Source organism: Achroia grisella, unplaced genomic scaffold (genome assembly GCF_030625045.1).
Source record: "Achroia grisella isolate CSIRO2021 unplaced genomic scaffold, CSIRO_AGI_Agris_v1 utg592, whole genome shotgun sequence".
In the NCBI taxonomy this organism is placed as follows: Eukaryota; Metazoa; Arthropoda; class Insecta; order Lepidoptera; family Pyralidae; genus Achroia; species Achroia grisella.
The window spans coordinates 1,518,654-1,543,676 of NW_026712955.1; the positions used below are offsets into that span (position 1 = coordinate 1,518,654).

The window sequence follows — 25,023 nt, forward strand, 5'->3', positions numbered from 1 at the left end:
CGGATATGACACACTCGAAGTAAGACGGAAGATTGCATTAATGGAATATATAGACAAAGTCATGAGAGGTGAAAAATGTAACCAAGCGGTATTAACATCAGTGCCCATAAGAGCGCCCAATAATTACGACGACGAAGACGACCTCGGTGGTCTAGCGGCCTGGCACACTGCTTTACGACCGGTGGTCGCGGGTTCGATTCCTCGCACGACACAAACATTTGTATTCATGAGTATGATTGTTTGTATCGGTCTGGCTGTTTTCTATGTATAATATGTATATATTTACAAAAAAAATATCTATGTATATGTATCTAGTACCCTTGACACAAGCTTTAGCTAGCTTGTTGGGTCTAGATGGCGCTGTATGAATTGTCCTGAGATTATTATTATTATTAATTACATACAAGGACGAAGACGAAACTTGTTCGATGTTCCATGGAGAAGAACAGAGCTGGTCAAACAGGGTCCTATTTCTCTGGTATTGAGTCTAGTGAACGATGTAGTTAGTCGCTTTCCAGAACTAGACATATTTACTTGTAATTTGCTGGAGTTTTGTAGGATGGCAATATATTATTTATGTAGTATGTAAAATTAAGATTAGGTATTATTTTTCTCTTGTTTCCTTGTGTAATTAGTGTGTATGTATTAGTAATTAGTGTTTATAATTGTGTTTATTTGTATACAATCTTCCTAAGTGGGCATATTGGGAGACTGTAAGGCTCACTTAGTGTGACGTAAATAAATAAATAAATAACTAAATAAGAGCCTCATATATATGTATATAGTAGAAAACAACACTTTTTTTATAACCTTCTGTATTGCACCAACATTGAAAGTACATTAACAAATTTAAAACATAAAAAAACATAAACTAAGTACATAAGGCGGTCTTAGCGCTAATGCAGTCTCTTCTAGACAACCTTTAGAAAGAGAGTATTTACAAAAAATAGAGCAGGCGGTGCATATAAATGCGAAAGTTTGTAATTATGGATGTTTGTTACTCTTTCAGGCAAAAACTACTGAACAGATTTTTATAAAACTTTACAATAATATAGCTTATGCATCAGAATAACAGATAGGCTATATTTTTGATTGAAATTGAACACGCGTGAAACCGTGGGCACAGCTTTTATAAAGTTATGACTGCGTGAGCGAAGCCGCGTCGATCAGATAATTAATATTGATAATGTAATAATTCCCTAATAATTTATCCATCATATCTAATTCCAGCCATTTGATTATTTTGTTAACATTTTCATGGAAGCAATAGTTCAAATAACCGTACAGTAAACAAGATCTTAGAAATAATTATACAGTTTGATACAAGAACAACAGGTTAACTACGTATTACAAGTTAACTATAAAAATAAATCTGCGTCTAATAACAGGAATTGTAAATATTATATACGCGTTGTATATTTTTTCAATGTACATTCTAAACTCTCTAACATGATCAAACGGGTTTTTGTTTAAATTTTTTATCCGGCTCGAAGGACCATTGACTGGCGTGTATGGATAAAAATGTAAATGTTGAAGTTATATTTTTAGAAGGTTCGAGTGGCATTTTTTTTCTCTGTTACACAATATATAATACTTTGCCAACTCTGAAGGGTGAACCAATTTGGAGATATTTTTAAAATCTGCATAGCTTAAATACAAATAAAGCCGATTTTATATATGCCAGATTCTCAAAGATTTGTGAGTTTATATATATATATATATATATATATATATATATATATAATAATATATATATATATGTATAGTTATAGAAGCTTTCCGCCCGCGGCTTCGCCCGCTTGGACTATAGGTTACCGCGCGATTAAAGATACATGCTCAGTAGTGGGATGTTACTGTTTATGGATGTTTTGTTATCTGTTAAAATTATGTAATCTGTATCTGTGTAATAGAGAGATATATAATCTGTGATTTATGTCGATGGAGAGATACGACCAGAGAACAATGGTTGATTAAAAAAGAGAATAATATAATATAGACTGTAACATAAATAAATAACCAAGTGAATATAAAATATAATACGTTTCATTACATATATATAAATAACTAATATGGATCAACAGGAAACAAGAATAAACAGTTACGTAGCTTAAACTTTCCTCTTGAGTTACTCTATCTATTTTGTCTATTAAAAAAAACGTATCAAAATTCGTGTAGTTTTTTAAGATCAAAACATACATAGGTACAGACAGACAACGGGAAGCGAAGTTCTTTTATACTTTATAGCGGCTTGGCAAGGCTTCTCATGTGTTATATAATAGGGCCATTTTAATATGTAAATTTAATGTTAAAATAGTTTGTGGGGAACTGGTGGTATAGGTATCCGAAGAACCTGTGTCATAGGATTTTTTTTATGGATGATAATGGTATGGTGCACCCTCCTGCGCTAACGGTTTACGCTGGCGGGGCACCAGTGAAGGATGATAAGATGAGCATGAGGTCAGGTCAGTTAGCCCATCGTGACATATTTAGCAGAAATTTATCACGATGATTTCCAGGGGAACCGCGTGGAGGTTAACCTGACATGGTACATTGGTAGTAATGGGGTCAAGAGTCCACGTTACTAACAATAACCTTGCCCCCTGTATCATAGGTTACCAAGTCTGCACTATGCTCTAAAAATTATTATAATAATTAAACTAGGTTTATATTATATACATAATCTACTCCACTTAGAGTTAATGAGATAATGTAAATAAAGTATCTTATAAACATTGAAAGATTTTTTGAACTTACTTTCTTATTCTCGATTCTACTTACTTAAATTCTCATAACTAAATCAGCTCTCTATAATGATGTACTGATATAGCTAATTTATACATGTAAATAAAATTGGAGTGTCTGTTTGTAATATTGAAATAACTGTTTTTTACTACATACATATGAATATAAATACGTCACATACACCAAAATAACATTTTTTACAATTTTTGTCTGTCTGTCTGTCGGTCTGTTTGTTCCGGCTAATCTCTGAAATGGCTGGACCGATTTAGACGTGACTTTTTTGGCAGGTACTTGATGTAATAAGGAGTAATTTAGGCTACTTTTATATTAGAAAAATAAAGTTAAATTCCACGCGGACGAAGTCGCGAGAACGGCTAGTAAATAATAAATAAGTAATAAAGCTTATTATTTATTAAGTAAATATTAATTAAAAAATAATTTGCTTTATTAAAATAAAAGTTATTACTGCCTTTTATAAATGCCACCTTGTTAATATGTATTTACTTAAAATAATTTATTTAAAAGAGCAACACTTATGTTTCTTGCTCATTCTTCTTGTGATAAGTCTGCGTTCCAAATGCAGAATAAAAAAATATGCCAATTCCAAAGTGCTTATATTAAGTTAATTTGAATAAAGATTTAAGTTTCTTGCTCATTCTTCTCATGATAAATCTACGGTCCGAGTGGGTGGTAGAATTAATAAAATAGAACTATAAAGGTGTGCCTATACTAAGTTTATTTGAATAAAGATTATTTATATTTCTATTACTGAATGTATAAATTATTTCTTATTCTATTTTTTGATGCATATTTTTTTGTTTATATTAAGTTTTGAATAAAGATTATTTATATTTCTATTACTGAATGAATAAATTATTTCTTATTCTATTTTATGAGTGATAGAATGAAAAGAATATAACCGAATACTCATATTTTTTTGTTTATATTAAGTTTTGAATAAAGATTATTTCTGTTTCTATTACTGAATGAATAAATTATTTCTCATTCTATTCTTATTAATGAGTCCAGTGTTGCATCTTGTGTTGGAGCCGTCACGTCGCCGTCTTGTAGGACACGTGCGGGACACAGAGACCGCGGCCAATATTGATATGTTAATGTACCTATTTATACATCCTCTCAATTAACTCGTCTTTCCATGATTGACGTAATATGTTGTGCGCAAATAAAAGATCTACATATATATCTTGAAATTACATTGGTAATTTGTACACAAGTCTACATATGAAGATTTCTGTACGACTCTCTTAGTAATGAGGCCTATCAAATTCAAATTCAAACTATCTTTATTCATGTAGGTCTATTACAGACTCTTATGATATGTCAAATCTACCGTCCGTTCGGAATGATTTCGAGATGAGAAGAACTGATAAGAAACTCAGCTCGTATTCTTTTCAAATTAATATTATATAGGTTTACAATAATACAGATTAATTTTTAAATTCAAACTTAGGAGAATAGAATGACCACCAGCATATGCTATTGCAAAAGAAATATCCTATCTATAACCTTACTCTTGAATCACTCTATGTGGTGCTGACAACTGAATTAAAATTGGATTGGATCGTAAATCCCTTGGATGTAAACGGTTTGGGAAACACTGGTCTAATACTGAAAAGAACTTACTCTACATAATTTTACAGTGTAAAAAAAAAGGTACCAATGCTGTCTGAACGCTTAAATCTTCTAAAACATCCAACGGATTTAATGCAGTCTTCAGCAATAGATAGAATGATTCAAGAAGGTTTATAAGATGAATAGATAAATATGTTTATTGTCAAAATTAACAGAGAACCGAGTATACGCAAAAAAAGAAAATGAAACATACAAAGTTGTCAATAGGTGCTGCCTCTGCTGTTACACTTTCTGTGCGTTGGTTTTTAGGAAGCCTCCATAACTCATTAAAATTAAATCATGAACAACATTACAGACGAGCAAGTTTATATAATTCACAGTTCAATATACATATAAATTTATGATACAAGAAAGAAAGAAAATTGTTTATTTGGTACACTGAAAATAATTTTTAAAATTTAATTTACATTTTTATATTAATAATTACAGTACCAAATAGGTCTCCGCTCAGCATATGTCGTGACGCGGTGCCACGACGCTGGCTTTCAGCGGATACCTTCATATATAATAAATATAATAAAATAATAATAATAATACACATACATACATAAATCTAGGCGGATAACACAGAGTAAACATTTACGACATACTACCATATATAAATAAACATCAAACATAACTACACACTGAAACATAAAATAAACATAAATTCTGGTGATACTAGTAGGCTGACACCTTGCATTACCCCGCTTTTGGAGTGCACACACATCACGGCACAGTTTTCTGAGTATTTATTAAAATTTATTTTTAAAAATCTATTTTTAATAATATATGCATGCTATTAAATTATTTATATATGCATATTACATACTGTTTTAAACTTGACGCGGTCATTATTTATACGTATAATTAGTAAAAATCACGGGATCTTACCACGTTTTATATTTATTTGCTGAGTTCCCGATATTTCGGCAGTGTTTCAATCACCATGATCACGGGTAAACTGGGCTCATGGGTAATCAGGAACTTACTAATTATATGCATATTACAGTATAGAAAACTTGAGAAATGAAAAGAATTGTAATGCACGCATGCGAAGCCGGGTCTAGATCTAGTCTACCATATAACAAACTAGAAATAAACATATGCACGGCCGATCTGAAGTGATTCGCTAACATATTGACAACATCGTTTAAATCAACTTACAACGAAGGAATGATTGGATTGATTATTTTTTTAATGTTTATAGAAAACTGGTGCTGACTGCTCACTTGTTTAATATTACGGAATTTTCCAGAAACTCGGCTGCCAATCAGTGCACTGTTTGACATCGTATCTTTCAATGCCAACACAGCATTACAATAGGCTTGTATGATGTATGAATAGGTGAAGAACAAGCGGAACATTGTCAAATGGAAGCCGTTAACTGGCTAGTGTGTGATGACAGGCATCAGTCATCGAGACTCCGTGAGCGGTAAACAGAAAAAATCGTTAGAGATCAGTCGGCAGGGATGCCAATCGCTCGTACAAGTACCAGAGTTTTGGTATTGGACTTTTTCATCTTTGTACAAATTTGTATGAGATTTTTACTTACGAAAATCATAAAAGGAACTTATTTCGCCAGTTTATAATCGCCCACTAATAGAATAGAAAATCATTTATTCAAATAAACTTACATTGATGCACTTTTGAATAGTCATCACATTTTTTTTAATCTACCGCTCATTCGGAAAACTGTCTCATCACAAGAAGAACAAGCAAGAAACTTGCGAGTTGCTCTTTTAAATAATTTTATCTTTACATTTTTAAGTTTAAATGTGTGAATATAAACTACCAATTAGCACTAATTCAATTAAATGGTTAAACAATTAATAAGAGGAAATCAGTGATAGTGATTAGAGCAGACCAGTCCCTACAAGCAGCACCAGTTCACCAGTATGACTAATCTCTGTTTGCCCTACGGTTGACTGGGAGAAAATGCCTTATGGTGTTAAGTCCGCCATATGCACTTTTATTTTTGTATTTGTGCATTAAGTATTAGTAATCAGTTTAAGAGAATCAAATTGCGCTAATGTACGAGATTTTATAAAAATTTTAATTGTTTCGTACAAGACTAAATGTTTTAAGTTTGTCAACCCTAATAGGTATAGGTGCTGGCCGTGATTATGAAATATTCAGAATACATAAATTTTTTCTTTCGACCTTCAGTAATTTATTGGTAAGAAATTCAGTAATTTCTTCGAAGGTTAAAGAAAAAGTTATCATTAACAGTAAATAAATCTGTTATAACCTACAATAATATATTATAATCATTACAAATTTATCTACTTAATTAAATAAATCATATTTTATTCATTATTTTTTCAATTACATCAAGAAATTCTTTTTTTCTATCAATTGCAGTCAATGCTAGATGAATATTGAAAACTGAAGAATATAATGGATTTGCCCTTGAGTAAAAGCTTAAACACTTTATTGTTGTTCTTTTTTCTTTTTCTATCTTTTGAAAAGTACTGACACATAGACAAAATACTTTGTGTGCCATTGATATCCCTCAAATATGTAATCCTAAGGACTAAGGAATCATATCTCGGTACTTTATCGTTTTTTTTAACTATTCTAATGATGTTGGCTGCAGCTGGTCTTTACAGCTTCATTTAACGAGTACAGATGATACTCCAAACTCTCGGAAGGACTTATGGAGGGGCTAAAGGCCAACTCCTGCTGACGGATACTACTTTAGGGCACTAATGGGGCTTTCAAATACGGCTCAGGTCGTTTTATCCCCGTTTCGGGATGGGAATTGGATTATTGATCGGAGAGGGCCTCGGTACTCTGTAATTTTACAGATATACCCTTCACTTTCTTCAGTATATACCTCTTTAAAGCGGAACATGTTTTATAAATTACGAAAATAAATGACAATATTGGTAGGCACGCAGACTTTGAACAAAGACTTGCTGTGGTGAATATTTGTGATCATATCACCACAATTATTGAATAATACTCTACTTTTTTATTGATAATTTTGGGCCATTATCAGGTGCTTTAGACCTGTAACACTGCGACCTACATAAATCTAGTGTGCTCGCCCTTTTTCAATAAAAAACCTGGACCCGTCAGGGACAAGAATTGAAGGATATTCTTAGGAGTGATGGTTTTTATCTCGTCAGGATAGAGTGTTTACTTTCCAAAGTAGATATATATTTCGTTTATACATGACTGGGCCACAACCGCATAGTATGTGTAGTGACGTTTCCTCTTTAGCTTGGGAAAAACGTTCTTTCATGTAGTTACAAATAAACCAGTTAACACAAAACTGAGCGGCTTCCAAGCGAAAGATGTTGAGCACCGATATTTCTCCAGACATTTACGACTAGCATAATTTAAATTTCCTAAGGAAACGCTAGACGTATACCTATTAAAAATCACATAAACATTTCGCTTGTTACATATAAAACTTCTAAATCAATCGGTGATCGTTTGAACACGTTTTTATGAGGTTCAAAGCGTAACTCTTTATCTACATAAACGTAATAATATTTTGCTATTTATACTCATCTATCGTTTATGTAACTTAGATGTTTTATTATGGTAGATAGATAGATAAATTTTCTGTTATATAATTCTTTATTAATCACACACAAGTACACTTTTTTAATTGTGCAATGACGTTCGACATAAGTTATTAAGTTTATGTTTCATCGTCGCTCCCAGTAGTCTAGTGGTTATATAATACTGTTTTACTTTCGATGGTCGTGTGTTTGATTTCTCGCACGATGAATGAACATTTCATTATTCTTGAGTATGATTACGTTTTTTAGTTTGGGTATTTTCTGTGTTCTCTTCTTTATTCATACACTCTTGACAGAGTGATCGTGACGTTCATGAGGGTAGCGGTATATTCTCTTCGTTATCTTCTTTGGTATCAGGGTAGTAACCCAGTTTATACTTAGTCTTATATAATACATGTTTTAAGTATTGAAGTATTTTTGCTTTCGAATTATGCATTATCTCTATATTAAGATTAAATGAATGAATGAATTATCATTATTAAGTAGTGTAACTCAAAAAACGTCAAAGACTAAACTAAAAATCGTATTGTTCACAAAATCTGTTACATCAACATATACCTACTCTGATTAGAAGAGAAAATGATAAGTTAAAACGTCGAGGGTAACAAAAAGACAAATTACTATCTCAGTATAATGATTTCGCGTCGTAGCAACTTGGACACGCTCCAATAGTGTTGCTACAATAAACAATAGTTATGCTCTTTTATTGTTTACGAAAGTAAATGCCAAGAATGATAATGTTAACTGACTTGGTGACAGTTTAAAATAAACTCTGAATAGTGTTTATATTAATGACATTCCTCTGCGAATCCACACTTTCATATTTCGCCGCCATCCCGTTTTATTCAGTACTAGCTACACGGCTTTGTACGGGTGTACATGTATTATACATATAAACCTCCTTCTTGAATCAGTCTATCTGTTGCTAAAAACTGCATTACAATCCGTTACGTAGTTTATAAAATTTAAGCAAAGAGACAGCAGAAGCAAATTCATTTTATACAATGCAACTAGCTTCCTCTTATATTACTCTATCTATTGCTAAAAATTCCATTAAAAACCGTTGTGTAAATTGAAAGATCTATAGAATAGAATAGAATAGAAAATCATTTATTCAAATGAACTTACATTGAATCACTCTATCTTTGCTAAATAGTCATTAAAAACCGTTTTTTAATCTAAGCGAACAGACAGCGGAAATGCTGTCTCATCACAAGAAGAACAACATATAAACTTGAATCACTCTATGTGTTGCTAAAAATTTTAAATAATTTATTTTACTTACAATTTAAGTTTAAGTGTGTGAATACAAACCATCGATGACTAATTCAATGAAATAATAAAATAGAAAAAACATTCAATATACAACAACTGGTTAAACAATTAACAAGAGAAAATAAGTCATAGTGATTCGAGCAGACCAGCACACACGCCGCACGGGTGTACATGTATTATACATATAAACCTCCTTCTTGAATCACTCTATCTGTTGCTAAAAATTGCATTAAAAACCGTTGCGTAGTTTAAAATATCTAAGCGAACAGACAGCGGAAATGACTTCAGTTTATACGATGCACCTAGCTACCCCTCTCGGCGCCGCACGGGTGTACATGTATTATACATATAAACCTCCTTCTTGAATCACTCTATCTGTTGCTAAAAATTGCATTAAAAACCGTTGCGTAGTTTAAAATATCTAAGCGAACAGACAGCGAGACACAAACGATGCGCTACCCCTCTCGGCGCCGCAAATGACTTCATTTGAATACATCTGTTGCTAAAAATGCATTGATATTAAAATATCTGAAATACTTAGTTTATACAATGCACCTAGCTACCCCTCTCGGCGCCGCACGGGTGTGTATGTATTATACATATAAACCTCCTTCTTGAATCACTCTATCTATTGCTAAAAATTGCATTAAAAACCGTTGCGTAATTTGAAAGATCTAAGCGAACAGACAGACACAAACAGCGGAAATGACTTCATTTTACACGATGCATTGATATTAATTGATACTAGCTACTCGTCTCGGCACCTCACGGGTATATATGTGTACGTATATATATATAAACCTTCTTCTTGAATCACTCTATCTATTTAAAAAAACCGCTTCAAAATTCGTTGCGTAGTTTTAAAGATATAAGCATACGTAGGGACGGACAGATAGCGACAGCGACTTTGTTTTATACTATGTAATGAGGAAGATTCCGATTTTACTTCAAGATTCCCCTTAAAACTCGTGCTTTAGGAATAATGAATAATATGAGAAATTATTGTAGTTTGCCAAAAATCACATAAGTATTGGAAAAAATTTTTTGATTTTTTATAGTGTTTAAATCGTGTTATTATGTTAATTATGTCTTTATATGTATATTAAGTTAAAACACGGATATGGGTTGTCTATTATGGTGTTGTAACATTGAAATAAATAAATATATATTAAATATATTACAGATTATATTTTTCTTTCGTATCCACTGCGAAGTGAGAATTTTATATAATAGATAAATATTTATTTTATTAAATCTTTTTTTAGTTTTAATAATAATAATATGATTTATTTATTTCTCCTCACAAACATGATTGTTGTGGTGGGGTTCTTTTTTGTTGAGATGTGTTAAATAATAAATAATATGTACGTTTACAAAATAATTCTATTGCCCTTTTTTTTATAATTTTCTTTTACAACATGTCATACAATATTTTGACAACAACTATTATTAAAAACGTAATCGGTGAGGAGGCCGTATATACACCTAACAATGATGGCAACAATACATGTAGTATTTTTTATAATAAAATGCTAAGATTTATTATTGTAATCGATTTGCTGTGAGGAGCTGGTGTCTAAAATAGGTATATAACTTAATATAAATTTATAAAACTCTATACATATAAATAAAATTGGAGTGTCTGTTTGTAATATTGAAATAACCGTTTTTTACTACATGTATATAAATAGGGTACATACACCAAAATAACATTTTTTACAATTTTTATCTATCTGTTTGTCTGTCAGTTTGTTCCAGCTAATCTCTGTAATGGCTGGACCGATTTTGACGGGACTCTTTTTGGCAGGTAGCTGATGTAATAAGGAGTAACTTAGGCCACTTTTATTTTAGATAAATAAAGTTAAATTCCACGCGGACGAAGTCGCGGGAACAGCTAGTAATAAATAAAAATAAACAAGAATTAGTTTAACTTTATACTATAGGTACCTACATGATGTACGTAGTAGAATATTTTAGGAATGCTTTATAAATAGACACAACTACCATAATTATGATTTACGCACATAAATGAAACATGAGCTCTTTCTAAACTGTCCATTAGTCTGATAATCTCGAGTGCTAATTCGTGTGCCACACCGTGCGGCCATGAATAGACGGAATAGTAATGTAAAGGCATGTTCATGAAACAAACAAACGTTATAATAATTATATTATATACTTGCTTTTCCCGCGACTGCGTCCGCGTGGAATATAACTGTATTTTTCTAAAATAGAAGTGGTCTAAGTTACTCCTTATTACATCAGCTACCTGCCAAAAAAGTCCCTTCAAAATCGGTCCAGCCCTTTCAGAGATTATTATTATTATTTAGTTTATTTCGGATATTAGTAAACATTTTATAAACGTTAGTAAATTATAATTACAATTTTATTCATTTAATTCATATATTTAAGTCTATGTCCACGTCCAGAAGCCCTGGGTCCGCAGCAATGCAGCGATATCCAGTGCCCCTGTAGTAGACAATCCGACATATTGGATATGGTGTTTAGATTAGCCCACTCAATTTTATTCATATGTATAGATACAGTAGATCATAAACTCTTATTAGTTATACGTGAGTATACTGTAAAATGTAGAGTCCGTGGGTACCTCAGTCTAACCTATTTCAGCCGCTAAACAGCTAGTTTTTGTAAGCTGTATTTCAGTGGTAAAGGTTCAGATTAGGCAATGAAATTATAGGATAAAAAGCATGACAGCTTAGTCTTCATATTTAATGCTAACATATGAATAGTAGCATAGTATAGGTAATAGGGTTTACGATGGCGTGGCTCTAGATAAGATGAGCACGAGATTAGGTCAGTCGGTCCTACGTGATAAACTCACCAGGAATTTATCACGATGGTTACCAAGATTTCCGTTGAGGTCAGCCTGACATGGTAAATAGCTAGCAATGTGGTCAACCGTCCATATGACTAATAATTCCCGTCCCCAATAGGCGAGGGTCACCATCGAGTGCACCGTCAGCTTACTTGTCATTCCAATTTACCTACCTACTATACCTGTAATTACAGGCATATCTTGAATGTAGATTACATTAATTTTTTTTTTTAATATTCAGTGTAATTTTTTATTCAACTGTAACCTACAGTGATCCCAGATGGAATAGTCAAAAGCATTGTCACGTGTTGATTTCTTTACAAATGCATTTTTTAATGTTTGGGCTATTGTCAGGTGCTTGGACCTGTAGCACTGCGACCTACATAGATCTATTGTGCTCGCCCTTTTTCAAAATTCGCCACGTCCCGTCAGGGACAACAATTGAAGGATATTCTTAAGAGCGATGGTTGTTATCTCCTCAGGAAAGAGTGTACATTTTCCAAAGGAGATATTTCATTTGTGCCTGAGTGGGCTATAACCACATAGGACGTATACAGTAGAAGCGTTTCCTCTTCAGTTTGGCAAAACCTGCAGATTTCAAAAAGCAACCCATTCCTAAATATTTGAATCCATCATTGCAAAACTGTTGTCCTCTTTATATATTATTTTTGTCTTCAATGTTACCTATAACATAAAATTAAATAAATAATTAAAAAAAAATCTTATTTATGAAATACTACCCTTACGGTTACTACCCTACATTGGACCAAAAAAAAATTTCTGAAATAATATAAATTATTACCTATATTTATTATTGGTTACAATAGAAATCTGTGGGAAACTCAGCTCTTCCGTTACACTGGGTAGTCTTTCCTAGGACTTGAGACATTAGATACAGATGAAATAAAATAAAAATAATAACAAAAATTTACAGTTCCTGATATACATTACATATAGATGAAATAAAATAAAAACAATAACAATTCTTTTAATTTCCTGATCGACTTTACGTACAGATAAAATGAAATTAGAACAATAACAAAATTGTTAATTTCCTGAAAGAAATTACATACAGATGAAATAAAGTTAAAGCAATAACAAAATTTTAAATTTTCTGATAGACATTACATACTGATGAAATAAAATAAAAACAATAACAAAATTTTAAATTTCCTGACACACATTATATACAGATGAAATAAAATAAAAACAATAAAAACATTTGAAAGTCCCTGATATGTTAAAATGAATAGAGTACAATGTGTAGCCACTGTAGCCACTGTAGCCCAGGCTCAACGTACCAATATCACGGCCATATAAATCACCGAATCTGAAACAGATTTTTAGATCGATTGCCACGGTCAAGTGGCGAACAGAAATATTCGTAGACACCGCCTAACCTACTAAACACTCATTCATAACTCCCATACGTCACCCAGTCTAAGTTTTCCGGTGGTACGGACGTGTCTTTATTATCAGGAAAAAAACTGTCTGACGACCGTCTCCCGTTGTCTCAAACGTCTCACTGTCTCATGTTCCGCCGATTATTCTGTGTAAGCTCTAATGTAACCGCTCAGTGATAACGTTATTATGAAATTCATTTTATAGTAGTGGCCATAGAAAAAGTGTAATAGAATATTAAAATAATTATTGTTAATACTTTTAAAATATTTATTTTAAACCAGTGGCATCTCTATACAAAAAGTGTCAAAGCTTTAGCTAAAATATGTATATAGAATAAATTTAAAACGCCTCATTATGTGTTTTTTGTGGTACCACTAATTAAAAAGTGTGTTGTGTTAATTAGTAATCTCTTGTTTAAAGCAAAAGAAGAGAGCGAGAGATGGGAAGAATAAAGAGAATGTCATCGACAGGGATGGAAGTCCTGAAGTTCTCGATAATGAAGAAAGTCAACCGCCAGCGGCGGAGAAGAATCGCTGTTATGAAATAAAGCATTCAGACATAATGGGCAGGTATGACAGTATCTTATTTTATAAATAAAGTACGATTATTAATTCCAGTCAGTAAAATGACATTTCCAGTGTTGCAGGTTTTTATCCCCACATAAATAGTGATGTGGTAGAATCGAGTTTTTACAATTAAAAGTTAGTCGTGATTACATTTTTTTTATTCAATATCAATTTGCCTTTATATAAATAAAAATTCTAGTATTAATTCCTCTGAATCTCTTTTTAAATTTTTTCCCAGCTTTTGTAATAATGTTGTAGTGAGAAATTTTATTATGCTGGTAAGGTCCATATTTCTAAAATCGTATTGTTTAATACGGTATGTGTTAAATATTTAAAATTAAAAAAAAAGTCTTCCATACCTAATAAAATAAAGTATGACTAAATGTCTAAGTCTATTGATCGCCGAACATCACTATTGTAGCGGGTCACCCTTTTTTGTATCAGTGACAGTTGCACTTGTCATTTTACTGACTGGAATTAATGAAAATATTACTGAAGACAATGGCTGTATGGGCTGAGTCCTTTTGCCTTTCCCTAAAAAGAGAAAAACAGAACCAAAAAAAAAATCGTACTTTAGGTATAATTTACTTTAACATAGTATAACATAAAGTCGAATTGCCTGCCGGAATCTTTTCATGGTATACAATGAAGTCGCTTCCGCTATCAACTCGCTTATATCTTGTAAACTACACAACGGATTTTAATGCAATTTTCAGCAATAGATAGAGTGATTCAAGAGGAAGGTTTATATGTATAATAGTTGTACATCCATGCGAAGCCAAGGCGGGTAGTTAGTAAAAATATTTTATATTATATTTATATTTTACTAGTTGACCCGCCAACTTCAACGGCGTCAGTTTTGTCCCGTCAAGATTTTTCAATTCAGCTCCGTTCCTATTGGTCATAGCGTGATGTTATACAATCTATAGCCATTTCGATAAAAGGACTATCCAACACTACTTGAAATTTCAAAGTCGAATCAGTAGTCCTGGAGTTTAAAGTGAACATCCAAACTCACAAACTTTACTTTTTTATAATATTAGTGTATACTAGCTGTTCCCGCGACTTCGTCCGCGTGGAATTTAACTTTATTTTCTAAAATAAAAGTAGGCTAAGTTACTCCTTATTACATGAGCTACCTGCCAAAAAAAGTACCGTCAAAATCGGTCCAGCGATTTCAGAGATTAGCCGGAACAAACAGACAGACAAACAGACAAAAATTGTAAAAAAAATATTTTGGTTTATGTCCCGTATTTATATTCATATGCATGTAGTAAAAAGCGGTTATTTCAATATTACAAACAGACACTCCAATTTTATTTATATGTATAGATAAATAATTCTCAATATTTCAACATAATAATAAAAAGCAAAAAACAAACTACCAGAAAATAGAACGTGAATCAACCGCGAAAGTGAATCAGAGTAATGCATGAGAATGTCTCTATAAAAATGTACATCTACATCATATTTCGCTTTAGAACATGCCAAATATATTTTTTACAATCGAAATCCAGTTTTTCAGCTAGTTTAATGATATCCTTACTTCATTATCAACACTACTGAAGCATTTTTGAAGTATGATTATCCATTACTTCATAAACACTGCAAATTATAATAATATTTTAATATTTGTATCTTTATAATAGTATCTGTATTTTGGACATTATATTTTTATGTTTAGTTTTAATTAAAAATGAAAAGCCTTTATTTATTAATATTTTTATTTGGTTAATATTATTATCGATATACGGTACAACTTGTCTTCCGACATATGCCACGCTGTATTGATTTCCATTCTGTTCTGATCTTTCTTTTAGAGATAAGTCCATATTGTTAACTATTAGTTCTATATCATCATAATTATAAAAGTTTTAATTATTTATGACAATTTTATTAAATTATTATTTGTGTAAATTTGACAGATACTATAAACGTGTGCAAAACTTGATGTATCTCTTTTAGCAAGATAATTGTTTTTACATTAGTCTAATTATATATATTATGTATGTATTCATAAATAAAAATGTTTTAATGTTATTTATTTGTGTAAATTGACAGATACTATAAACGTTGCAAAACTTGATGTATTCTCTTGAATAGCAATTGAATACGATTGTTTTTATCATTCTGGGTGTTAACTATATATATTATGTATGTATTCATAAATAACGAAGAAACGTTTTATATTCTAAATTTGCGTTTAAAATATATAGTAATCGTTTACCATCAGATTCTTGTTTGTTATTTCACTTTCATTCTATTTTGTAATAATGTCAATTCTATATTAATATATATTTTTTATGATTCGATCACTATGTGTATTGTTCAGAGTTATTACTATTATTATATAGATACTTATGTATGCAAATATTTGTATTATGCAAAAATCGCACCCACGATCATAGGAAAATAAGAAAGTCTGCTAAACTACTAAATTACCATGGCTGTGCAAAAATTACATTTTTGTATAACTAGCTATTCCCGCGACTTCGTCCGCGTTGAATTTAACTCTATCTTTATAAAATAAAAGTGTCCTAAATTACTCCTTATTACATCAGTTACATGCCAAAAAAGTATCGTCAAAATCGGTCCAGCCATTTCAGAGATTAGCCGGAACAAACAAACAGACAGGCAGTCAAAAAATGTAACAAATGTTATTTCGGTGTATGTATCGTATTTATATTCATATGCATGCAGTATAAAACGGTTATTTCAATATTACAAACAGACACTCCAATTTTGTTTATATGTATAAATTATTGGAATAATACCTATTTTATTTAACCAGCTTGGTGGCTAAAATACCCAAACAAACCTAGTAGGAAGATAAATAACGTATATAACACTAAATTTCAGGTACCTGGTAGCTACCCGTGACATCAGAGCTGGTGAAATGATCATCGAGTCTCCAGCGCTGGCGGTGGGCCCGTGCACCGGCTGTGCGCTCATATGCCTCGGATGTTACAGGGAGCTGGACGAAACCAGCGTCTATAAGTAAGTATCTGATAAATCGACAAGTTCAGATACAAATCTTGAAAAGGAAGGCGCTTCAGCGGAAACGACTTCGATTAAAATTACTCATATTGTTCATTATTCCTAAAGCACGGGTTTTAAGGGACATATTAAAGTAAATAAATCCAACGAAATAACGGAATCTTACATAGTATAAAAGAAAGTCGTTGTCGCTGTCTGTCCGTCCCTATGTATGCTTAAATCTTTAAAACGACACAACGGATTTTGAAGCGGTTTTTTTTATAATAGATAGAGTGATTCTAGAGGAAGGTTTATATATATAATACATGTACACTCGGGCGAAGCCGGGTCGAGTAGCTAGTAAATGTATAAGAAGAAGTCGCTTCCGCTTTTCGCTTGGGTCTTTTAAACTACGCAACGGATTTTAATGCAGTTTTTAGCAATGGATAGAGTGAGAGGAAGTTTTAGGTATAAGTATATATAATACATGTACACCCGTGCGAAGCCGGGTCGGAATAATAAGTATTATTTATTTTTTAATAAACTTTTAATATTCAAATGTCGTATAAATACTTTTTTGTGTAAAAGATTATTACAAAATCGAAGAGTTTGTATATGGTAATGTTTTTGTAGAAAAAACCTAAAATTCATACACCTGACTATTATCTAATTGCACAAAGAATGAGTGCGTTTCTTTTCTGTTGACTGTCGCATGCCTCCTCCTTGTTAATGTGCATTTATTTAAAACAACATTTATTTAAGAGAGCAACACGCATGTTTCTTACTCGTTCTTCTCGTGATGAGGCAGTACTCCGAATGAGCAGAAAAATAAAAAAATATATCTATTCAAAAATTAAGTTTATTTGAATAAACATTATTTCTATTTTTATCTATCTCTATTTATGTTTATATTTCTAGAGTTATATTATTTATTTGCAGATGTCGTGGTTGCAAATGGCCCATGTGCAGCAGCTCGTGTCCCGGCCAGGGTCAGTACACCGGGCACTCCAAGTACGAGTGCGACACTTTGAAGGCCGTCCCACCAGATTACTGTGATCTCATGGACCTGAAGGATTCGTATCAGGCGTTAATGCCGTTGAGGTATGTAAATAGATTGGTTGATTTGATTAAAGTGTCATTAAACAGTTACGTTTTGATGCGTCTTTTGTAAATATGGAAAGATATTAAGTTTTTCAACGAAGCCTGTGGAAATAATAGAAATGGAAAAAAAAAGGTTCCTGAAAATCGACCTTGTATCTATACATGGTATTCAGAATAATAATAGTTATTACTTTTTGTTAGAAACTCGTTTGGTACAAAACAAGCACAGAATTTTACAGGAAGCTTACTTACGTAAGTTGTGAAAACTGCACCCAAATCATGTTAAGCCATTTCTGAGATTAGCGTGCACAAACGCACATACAAAAATCCTAATCCGTTCTATTACTTTGCTGAAATCAGTGAATCAGTCAGTCAGCGTACGGACAGCGGTCAGTCATATTTTTATTATTCGTCATACTCGTGAACGGGCGCTGTTTGTGGGCACTGGTCTGTTCTTGTTACGAACACTGATTAGACTTTTTGCTTTTGCAATAGCATATGCTGGTGGTCACTCTATTCCCCCAAATTTGAACTTAAATGAATCTGTATAATTGTAAACATGTACAACATTTATTTAATAACAATACGAGCTGAGTTTCTTATCAGTTCTTCTCATCTCGAAATTATTCCGAATTGACGGTAGATTTGACATATAATAAGAGTCTGTAATAGATCTACATGAATAAAGATATTTTGAATTTGAATTTCAAAGATAATATTAATACCAGGTATAAAATCACACATGTAACTAATAAACACGTCTAATATTCCAGATGTCTACTTCTAAAAGAGGCTGATCCTGACAAATGGTCTGCCATATGTGCCATGGAAGCCCACAACGAGCTGAGGCGTGCCAGAGGCGACATCTTCCCTATGAACGACAGGAATATCGTGAGAAGAATGAAGAAATGGGGCCTGAAATTCGAAGAGGAAGAAATACACAATATCTGTGGCATACTAGAGGTAAGTAACTGCAATTTAAAAACTGCAGTTTATAGTATACAAACTGAAAACGGTATTTTATCTTCAGGGGATCGGTCTTTTGGAGATACCTTCAAAAATCGTCCCTGATAAAGATGATGAGCATATCAGCCGCCAAGCAGCTTGCTTTGTAAGCTATTTTGGTTCTCGGTGGTCGGTGCTCGGTGGTCGAGGTCGAGGAGCTTCTAAATAAACTTGAATACTTATAAAATTTAGTGATTTAGGTTTCTTTTTATTATTTCTTTTAATTTAGGGACTTTGTACAATTTAAAAGTACAGGCCAGTCTCATTGTGCCCTAAAACTAATAACTCCATTATCTTACCAGTGAACAAATTGCCTTAGCCGCACTATCTGAAGGATCGGCTAAAACAGTTTGTATGGCACCGACATCCAGTATATTTATTCTATGATCTGACGTTATTCCTGACACTCTCCATCAAAATTAAAAAAATATATAATATATTTAAATAGGTATCATGTAGGTCTTTTAAAGACTCTTATATTATTATAATAACCACATACTTCACAATTTTGTGTATTGCTTTTTTCATTAAGTGTCCAAACCTTACCGCTGAATAATGTCCAGAAAGGAGTCTATGCATTTTTACAATGTAAGATCGTGTTGATGTATATAAGATAACATTTATTTTCTGTTTAATTACTCCCAATCTGTCTTCGGCATAATATGCATATCCTGTCATGATAATATCCTTAATAACTTACGCTTCTCCTTACCTTCGTTCCTAATTCTTACTTTTATCATATTTATCATAATATAAATACTAGATTTAAAGACAAACTTGCTGTCCCCAAGTATCGTTTAGAAAAAATCAATAGATCTTTTATGGGAATAGGTATAAAAATTTACAATAAGATACCAAAGGATATATTGGAATTACCCTTAAATAAATTCAAAATCATATTTACTGAGCAAAGCCACAAAACTCACAAAACAATTATTTCAATAACGATCGTGCATGGCAATAGTTGTTCATGCACGAGATTTTCAATTACTGTTATACACCTATGTAAATATATTTTGAAAATAAATTTATTTTTAAAAAAAAAAAGTAAATCAATTGAATTTCTTGCCAGTTCTTCTCAATTGGATCTATATACAGAACTGGACGGTAGGGGAACGATGTAATATAAAAAATTTGACGATCCTAAGCGGCTAAAATGTCCTAATGAATAAATGATATTTGAATTTGAATTGAAAGAAATAGTTCACTAGTAACATGTAACACCAATGAGTATAAGACTCATACTTTGGGATACACCTACTTGAGAATTAAAATAAACAAATCTCAAAATTAAAACGCATAAAGATGATAACGAACGATCTTTAGCATAAATAATAGCTGCTAGATACGGCACATTAAATCTCATTAGAAAAACACCATAGCAAATCAGCAAAGCAACAGAGTTACTATTGGCGCGATGCCACAGGGGCATTTGTTTAGTTTGAAACATATTATGTACTAGCTGTTTCCGCTACTTCGTCCGCGTGGAATTAATACAAATAAAATTTCTGAAATAAAAGTAATCTAGTTACTTCGTAGCTATTTGCGAGTAAAAGTCCCGTCAAAATTGGTCCAGCCGTTTCAGAGATAAGCAAGACAGAGAGACAACAATATTCAATATAATTTTTTGATGTAAGTATATATTTTCATAGGGATTTAATGAATAGCTGTTAATTTGAAATTACAAATAGACACTTGTCACTTGACACTATTTACAAATGTCTGGGGCATGGATAAGATAATATTATATAATATTGTATATTTGTATTTATATATATAAAATTAAAATTTTAATTTTTAATTTATATACATTTTTAAATTTATCATAAATTTAACGTTTTTTTTATACTACTATGGAAATCAAGCATACGGCCCGTCTCGTATACATTTGCGGGGCACCAGTGGAAGAGGATAGGATAAGCATACATTCTCATACTATTGTCGTCCTGTGCAGTTAACTTATCGTGGCTAATTCACCCGGAGATCGATCTTACAGGGTGCATTGATAGCAATTCATGATAAAAATTATAAATCTTATTACTCAGTATATAATGTTTCATCCGCTGTGAGGAAGCTGGGAGGAAAGGGGGATATGCATAGAGAGACAAAAAGTTCATTTCAGCATTTTCCGCAGATTCGGCCAGTGTAATTACCGTAAATCGTATTAACCATGGGTTGATGGAGGTTTACTCCTCTGGTCTGATATGTAAAGGATACATTTGTTGCCGGCAGGTGAACGCGTTCGAGGTGGGCGGCAGCGGTGCGACTGCACGCGCGCTCTACAGCGACGCGCACTTGTTGGCTCACGAGTGCACGCCCAGCACTACGCACACGGATGCTGAGCGTGCCGTCGGCAGGCCGCTCGCCGTACGCGCCTCCGTGTCACACCGCGCTGGTGACCTCATCTCTCTGTGCTACGCGTATACCCTGCAGGTAACTCTCTCTCTCTCTCTCTCATAGCACGCCCAGCACCACGCACACGGACGCAGAGCGCGCTGCTGGCCGACCGCTCACCCTGCAGGTAACTCCCCCAGTCATGGTGGAATCCTGCGAACCTGACTTCGGACCACGGCAACTCGAGGTACACCGTGTGATTTTTGGCGGGAAAAATCCTACACAAATCCAGCGGATTATTGGTCTTGTTGAAGATTTTAACTACACGTAAAAAAATGGCAACTCTTCCATAGCATGCATCACGCACGTCATGAATAGATTTTGTTATTGCTGAAGACCCTATTCATTAGGAACATGAAGCAGCCAACTTTCATTGAACACTCAAATAGATTTTATACAAATCGCTCTAAGAGACAAGAGTGGGCCCCGAGATACAAAGCTTTGGGATTGGATTTCTTTTCATTAAACGAGTTACTATCACTGTAGCGAATTAAATTCTTGCTTAATTGCAAAAGATTTTTTTCCTCCTTCTTTGATAGAAGGAAATTTGAGTAAAGAACTCTCAAATCAATAAAGATGTTACGTTAAAAATCGTTCTGAAATAATTAATTGAGTCAGCAGAAGAACACCACCACTGAATCAATTGAGTACATTTTTAGAACGGCACATCTCCTTGTTCCTCTCTAAATCCCAGGTCATAAAAATAAGGAATGGTTCTGATTTCAGGGTACACTGAAGCGACGTGAGCACATAAAACAAACCAAGTTCTTCGACTGCTCGTGCAAACGTTGTTCGGATCCCACTGAGCTGGGAACATATGCTAGTGCGTTCAGATGTCCCAAGTGCACTGGCAGAGTACTGTCGACTGCACCACTTGATCCTGCTGCGCAGTGGAGTTGTATCGACAATGGATGCACATACAACATGTCAGCATCAGCCGTACAATTACTGGTGAAGAGGTGAGAATAATCTTAAACCTTAATCAGAATATATTCTCGTCTCTTGAAACGAGATGCCATAGTCTAGACTAGGGTAGGCGAACATTTATGCATCAACGTGCCATTTTTTCTAAAAAAATGTTTAATGGGTTCATTGACGTGCCATCAAATAATTTTGACTTTCTGATTATTTCGAAAATAATAATAATAAATACTATCAAAACTATCTATGAAATAAAGTAAACAAAAGAGGTACATTTTGGATTGTTTCCATTACACGCATAAATTAAATTACTGTAAAATTAGTGTGACTTCTATTGCTGCAGGTTAGGTGACAAATAATTTATGTCAGGCTTGTACGGTATTACTTTTAGCAAAATGCATGCTGAAGTGGATTCATCTGTCAAACGGTTTCTAACCGAGTTTTTAATGTTATTCATCTCTGACTCGCAGGCATAGGTAGGTAAAAATATTGTTAAAATAGCATGAGCCAACTTCTTCAAACAGTTTTATGATCGCCGACGTGCCCAAAATATTGTGTCGCATGCCGTCAATGGCTCGCGTGCCATTGGTTCGCCTTGGGTCTAGATGCTTTTAGCCTTTAGAGTAATGAGCTTTTAGCTTTTAGAGTAATGAGCCATCTACAAATCGCACAGAGCCCATGTGTGTCAACTAATTGTAAAACCTAAAGAAGTATCGTAAGCGACATTCTAAAGATAAAAAGAGTGGTAACACATTGTATTTTTACTCCGACGCCGTTATTTTGTCGTCCGGCGAAACTGTAAAGGCTAGCTCCAGCCAACAGCATTAGAGTCGTCCGAAAAACAAAACCTTCGACACCATAAATTATATCATTTCATAAGCATGTTTTAGTCTATAAAATATGGGGCATTGATAGCCTGAAATAAATTTAGTTAAAATTCTGTTTAACTTCTAGGCTAACAGACGAATTTGAGCAAATAGACGTCAATGACGTTCCCGGATATGAGAACTTCCTCCATAAGTATAGGAATGTACTCCACAACACGCACTACCTCTGCTTATCCGCTAAACACTCACTCAGTCAACTGTATGGGAAAGTGACAAATTACATGATTCACGAGATGCCAGAGATGGAGCTGAAGAGGAAAATTGATATATGTCGAGACCTGATGAAGGTTTTTGATATCATTGAACCGGGGTATTCAAGATTGAGAGGTAAGTTAACATAGAGCTATATAACCTATCACCAAGTCTTTCTGCAAAGGCTTCTTCTGTTCCATATTCCCATTCTAGCAGAAACTAGCTTCCATATTGTGGTCTGATTCTGGGATATATTCTACTTCAATGAAATTACCGGATACGGTAATTAAGAAGGCTATCTTACTGGAAAGATTAAAAGATCGAAGGTTATTTTTGTCCAACCCTCATCTCATGCATGTCCCTATTTCCTACACTCTTGATCTTGAACTCACCCGCTGGATTAGACCCTGATGAAAAAAATGGTCCATCGAGCCTTTAGTATTCAGCATTAGTTTTATGTATTCTATTTGCTTTCAGGAGTAACACTGTACGAGTTACATGCCCCGTTAATGATTCTGACTACAAGGGATTTTGAAAGGAAAGTTATATCAAAAGACAATCTTCGGACTCGTCTCAAAGAGGTAACATTTTGTTTCCTATATTTTTCTTATGAAATACTCAATTTGGAAATAAATAATTATGGACTAATGTTCTATTAGAGCTCTGCTTTTCAATAGATTGATCTATTGAAATATGGGTGGGTGACAATAGGGGCTAAATAGATTAAACAAAATTTGATTTATATATACATAGGTATATATAGCTTTAGAATAAACGAAATCGGTAGATTTCATTCCCATTTTAATACTCTGAGTACAATAAAACCTACAATATTGATTTCAGATCGTGGGGTATTTAACAGAGGCTGCGTTGATCCTCGGTTTCGAACCAGCACAGTCGTCCGAAGGCCTCATGGCTTCAGCTGCTCGGGATGCTCTGAAGAAAATAAGAACTTGGGAGCAGATCATCGGCAAAATATCATGAGAGTCAGCTTCTATGATTTGTAAAAAGACATCTTTTAAAACCGAACACTAAGATCTGAAATTGCTAAGGATAGTCTAAAATTTATGGTAATTTGAAAAAAGGCAGTTCATTTACTACTAATAAACTGCATTCATGGTATGATTTGCAAACCAATTTGTTGGTCCGATTTGTCGGATTACGATTTGTATGTAAAGAGCCTTATTTCTTAGCCAGGTCAACATTTAAGAGACACAATCTCGACGTGGTCGACCAAATGCCAAATCGCGTAGTACCTACATGCTTTAAATAATTCTGTTAAAAGTAATTATAAATACAATTATCTATATATATGTGATTGATCTATTAATATTAATTTTAAGCCTTTCTTTTGTATAAATTTAACATTAAACTTCAATCCCGCCGATAGTGTTATGACTTTCTCTTTATTATAACTCAATTCGGTATCTACTATATATCTAACTAGTTTTAGACACTTAACTTGTACAATAACAGTATAACTAATAGACGGGTGTACATTGTAAAAATAACGTACGCAAGGTGTAAATATTTTTTATTGGTCATTATTGGAATAT

The 25,023-nt window shown here is 33.3% G+C and overlaps 1 protein-coding gene across 1 annotated transcript in view; it reads left to right on the forward strand.

Annotated features, from left to right (window-relative positions):
* Nucleotides 1–24,782, forward strand: part of LOC131848775 (SET domain-containing protein SmydA-8-like) — a 43,666-nt gene extending 18,884 nt beyond the window's left edge. The window contains exons 4-12 of the mRNA XM_059198707.1: nt 13,846–13,994; nt 16,851–16,988; nt 17,907–18,068; nt 18,842–19,031; nt 21,306–21,506; nt 22,194–22,426; nt 23,343–23,602; nt 23,945–24,048; nt 24,311–24,782. Coding sequence (XP_059054690.1) covers nt 13,846–13,994; nt 16,851–16,988; nt 17,907–18,068; nt 18,842–19,031; nt 21,306–21,506; nt 22,194–22,426; nt 23,343–23,602; nt 23,945–24,048; nt 24,311–24,451 — 1,578 coding nt within the window. The 3' untranslated portion in view covers nt 24,452–24,782. The remainder of the gene's footprint in view (nt 1–13,845; nt 13,995–16,850; nt 16,989–17,906; nt 18,069–18,841; nt 19,032–21,305; nt 21,507–22,193; nt 22,427–23,342; nt 23,603–23,944; nt 24,049–24,310) is intronic.
* Nucleotides 24,783–25,023: the final 241 nt, after the last annotated feature.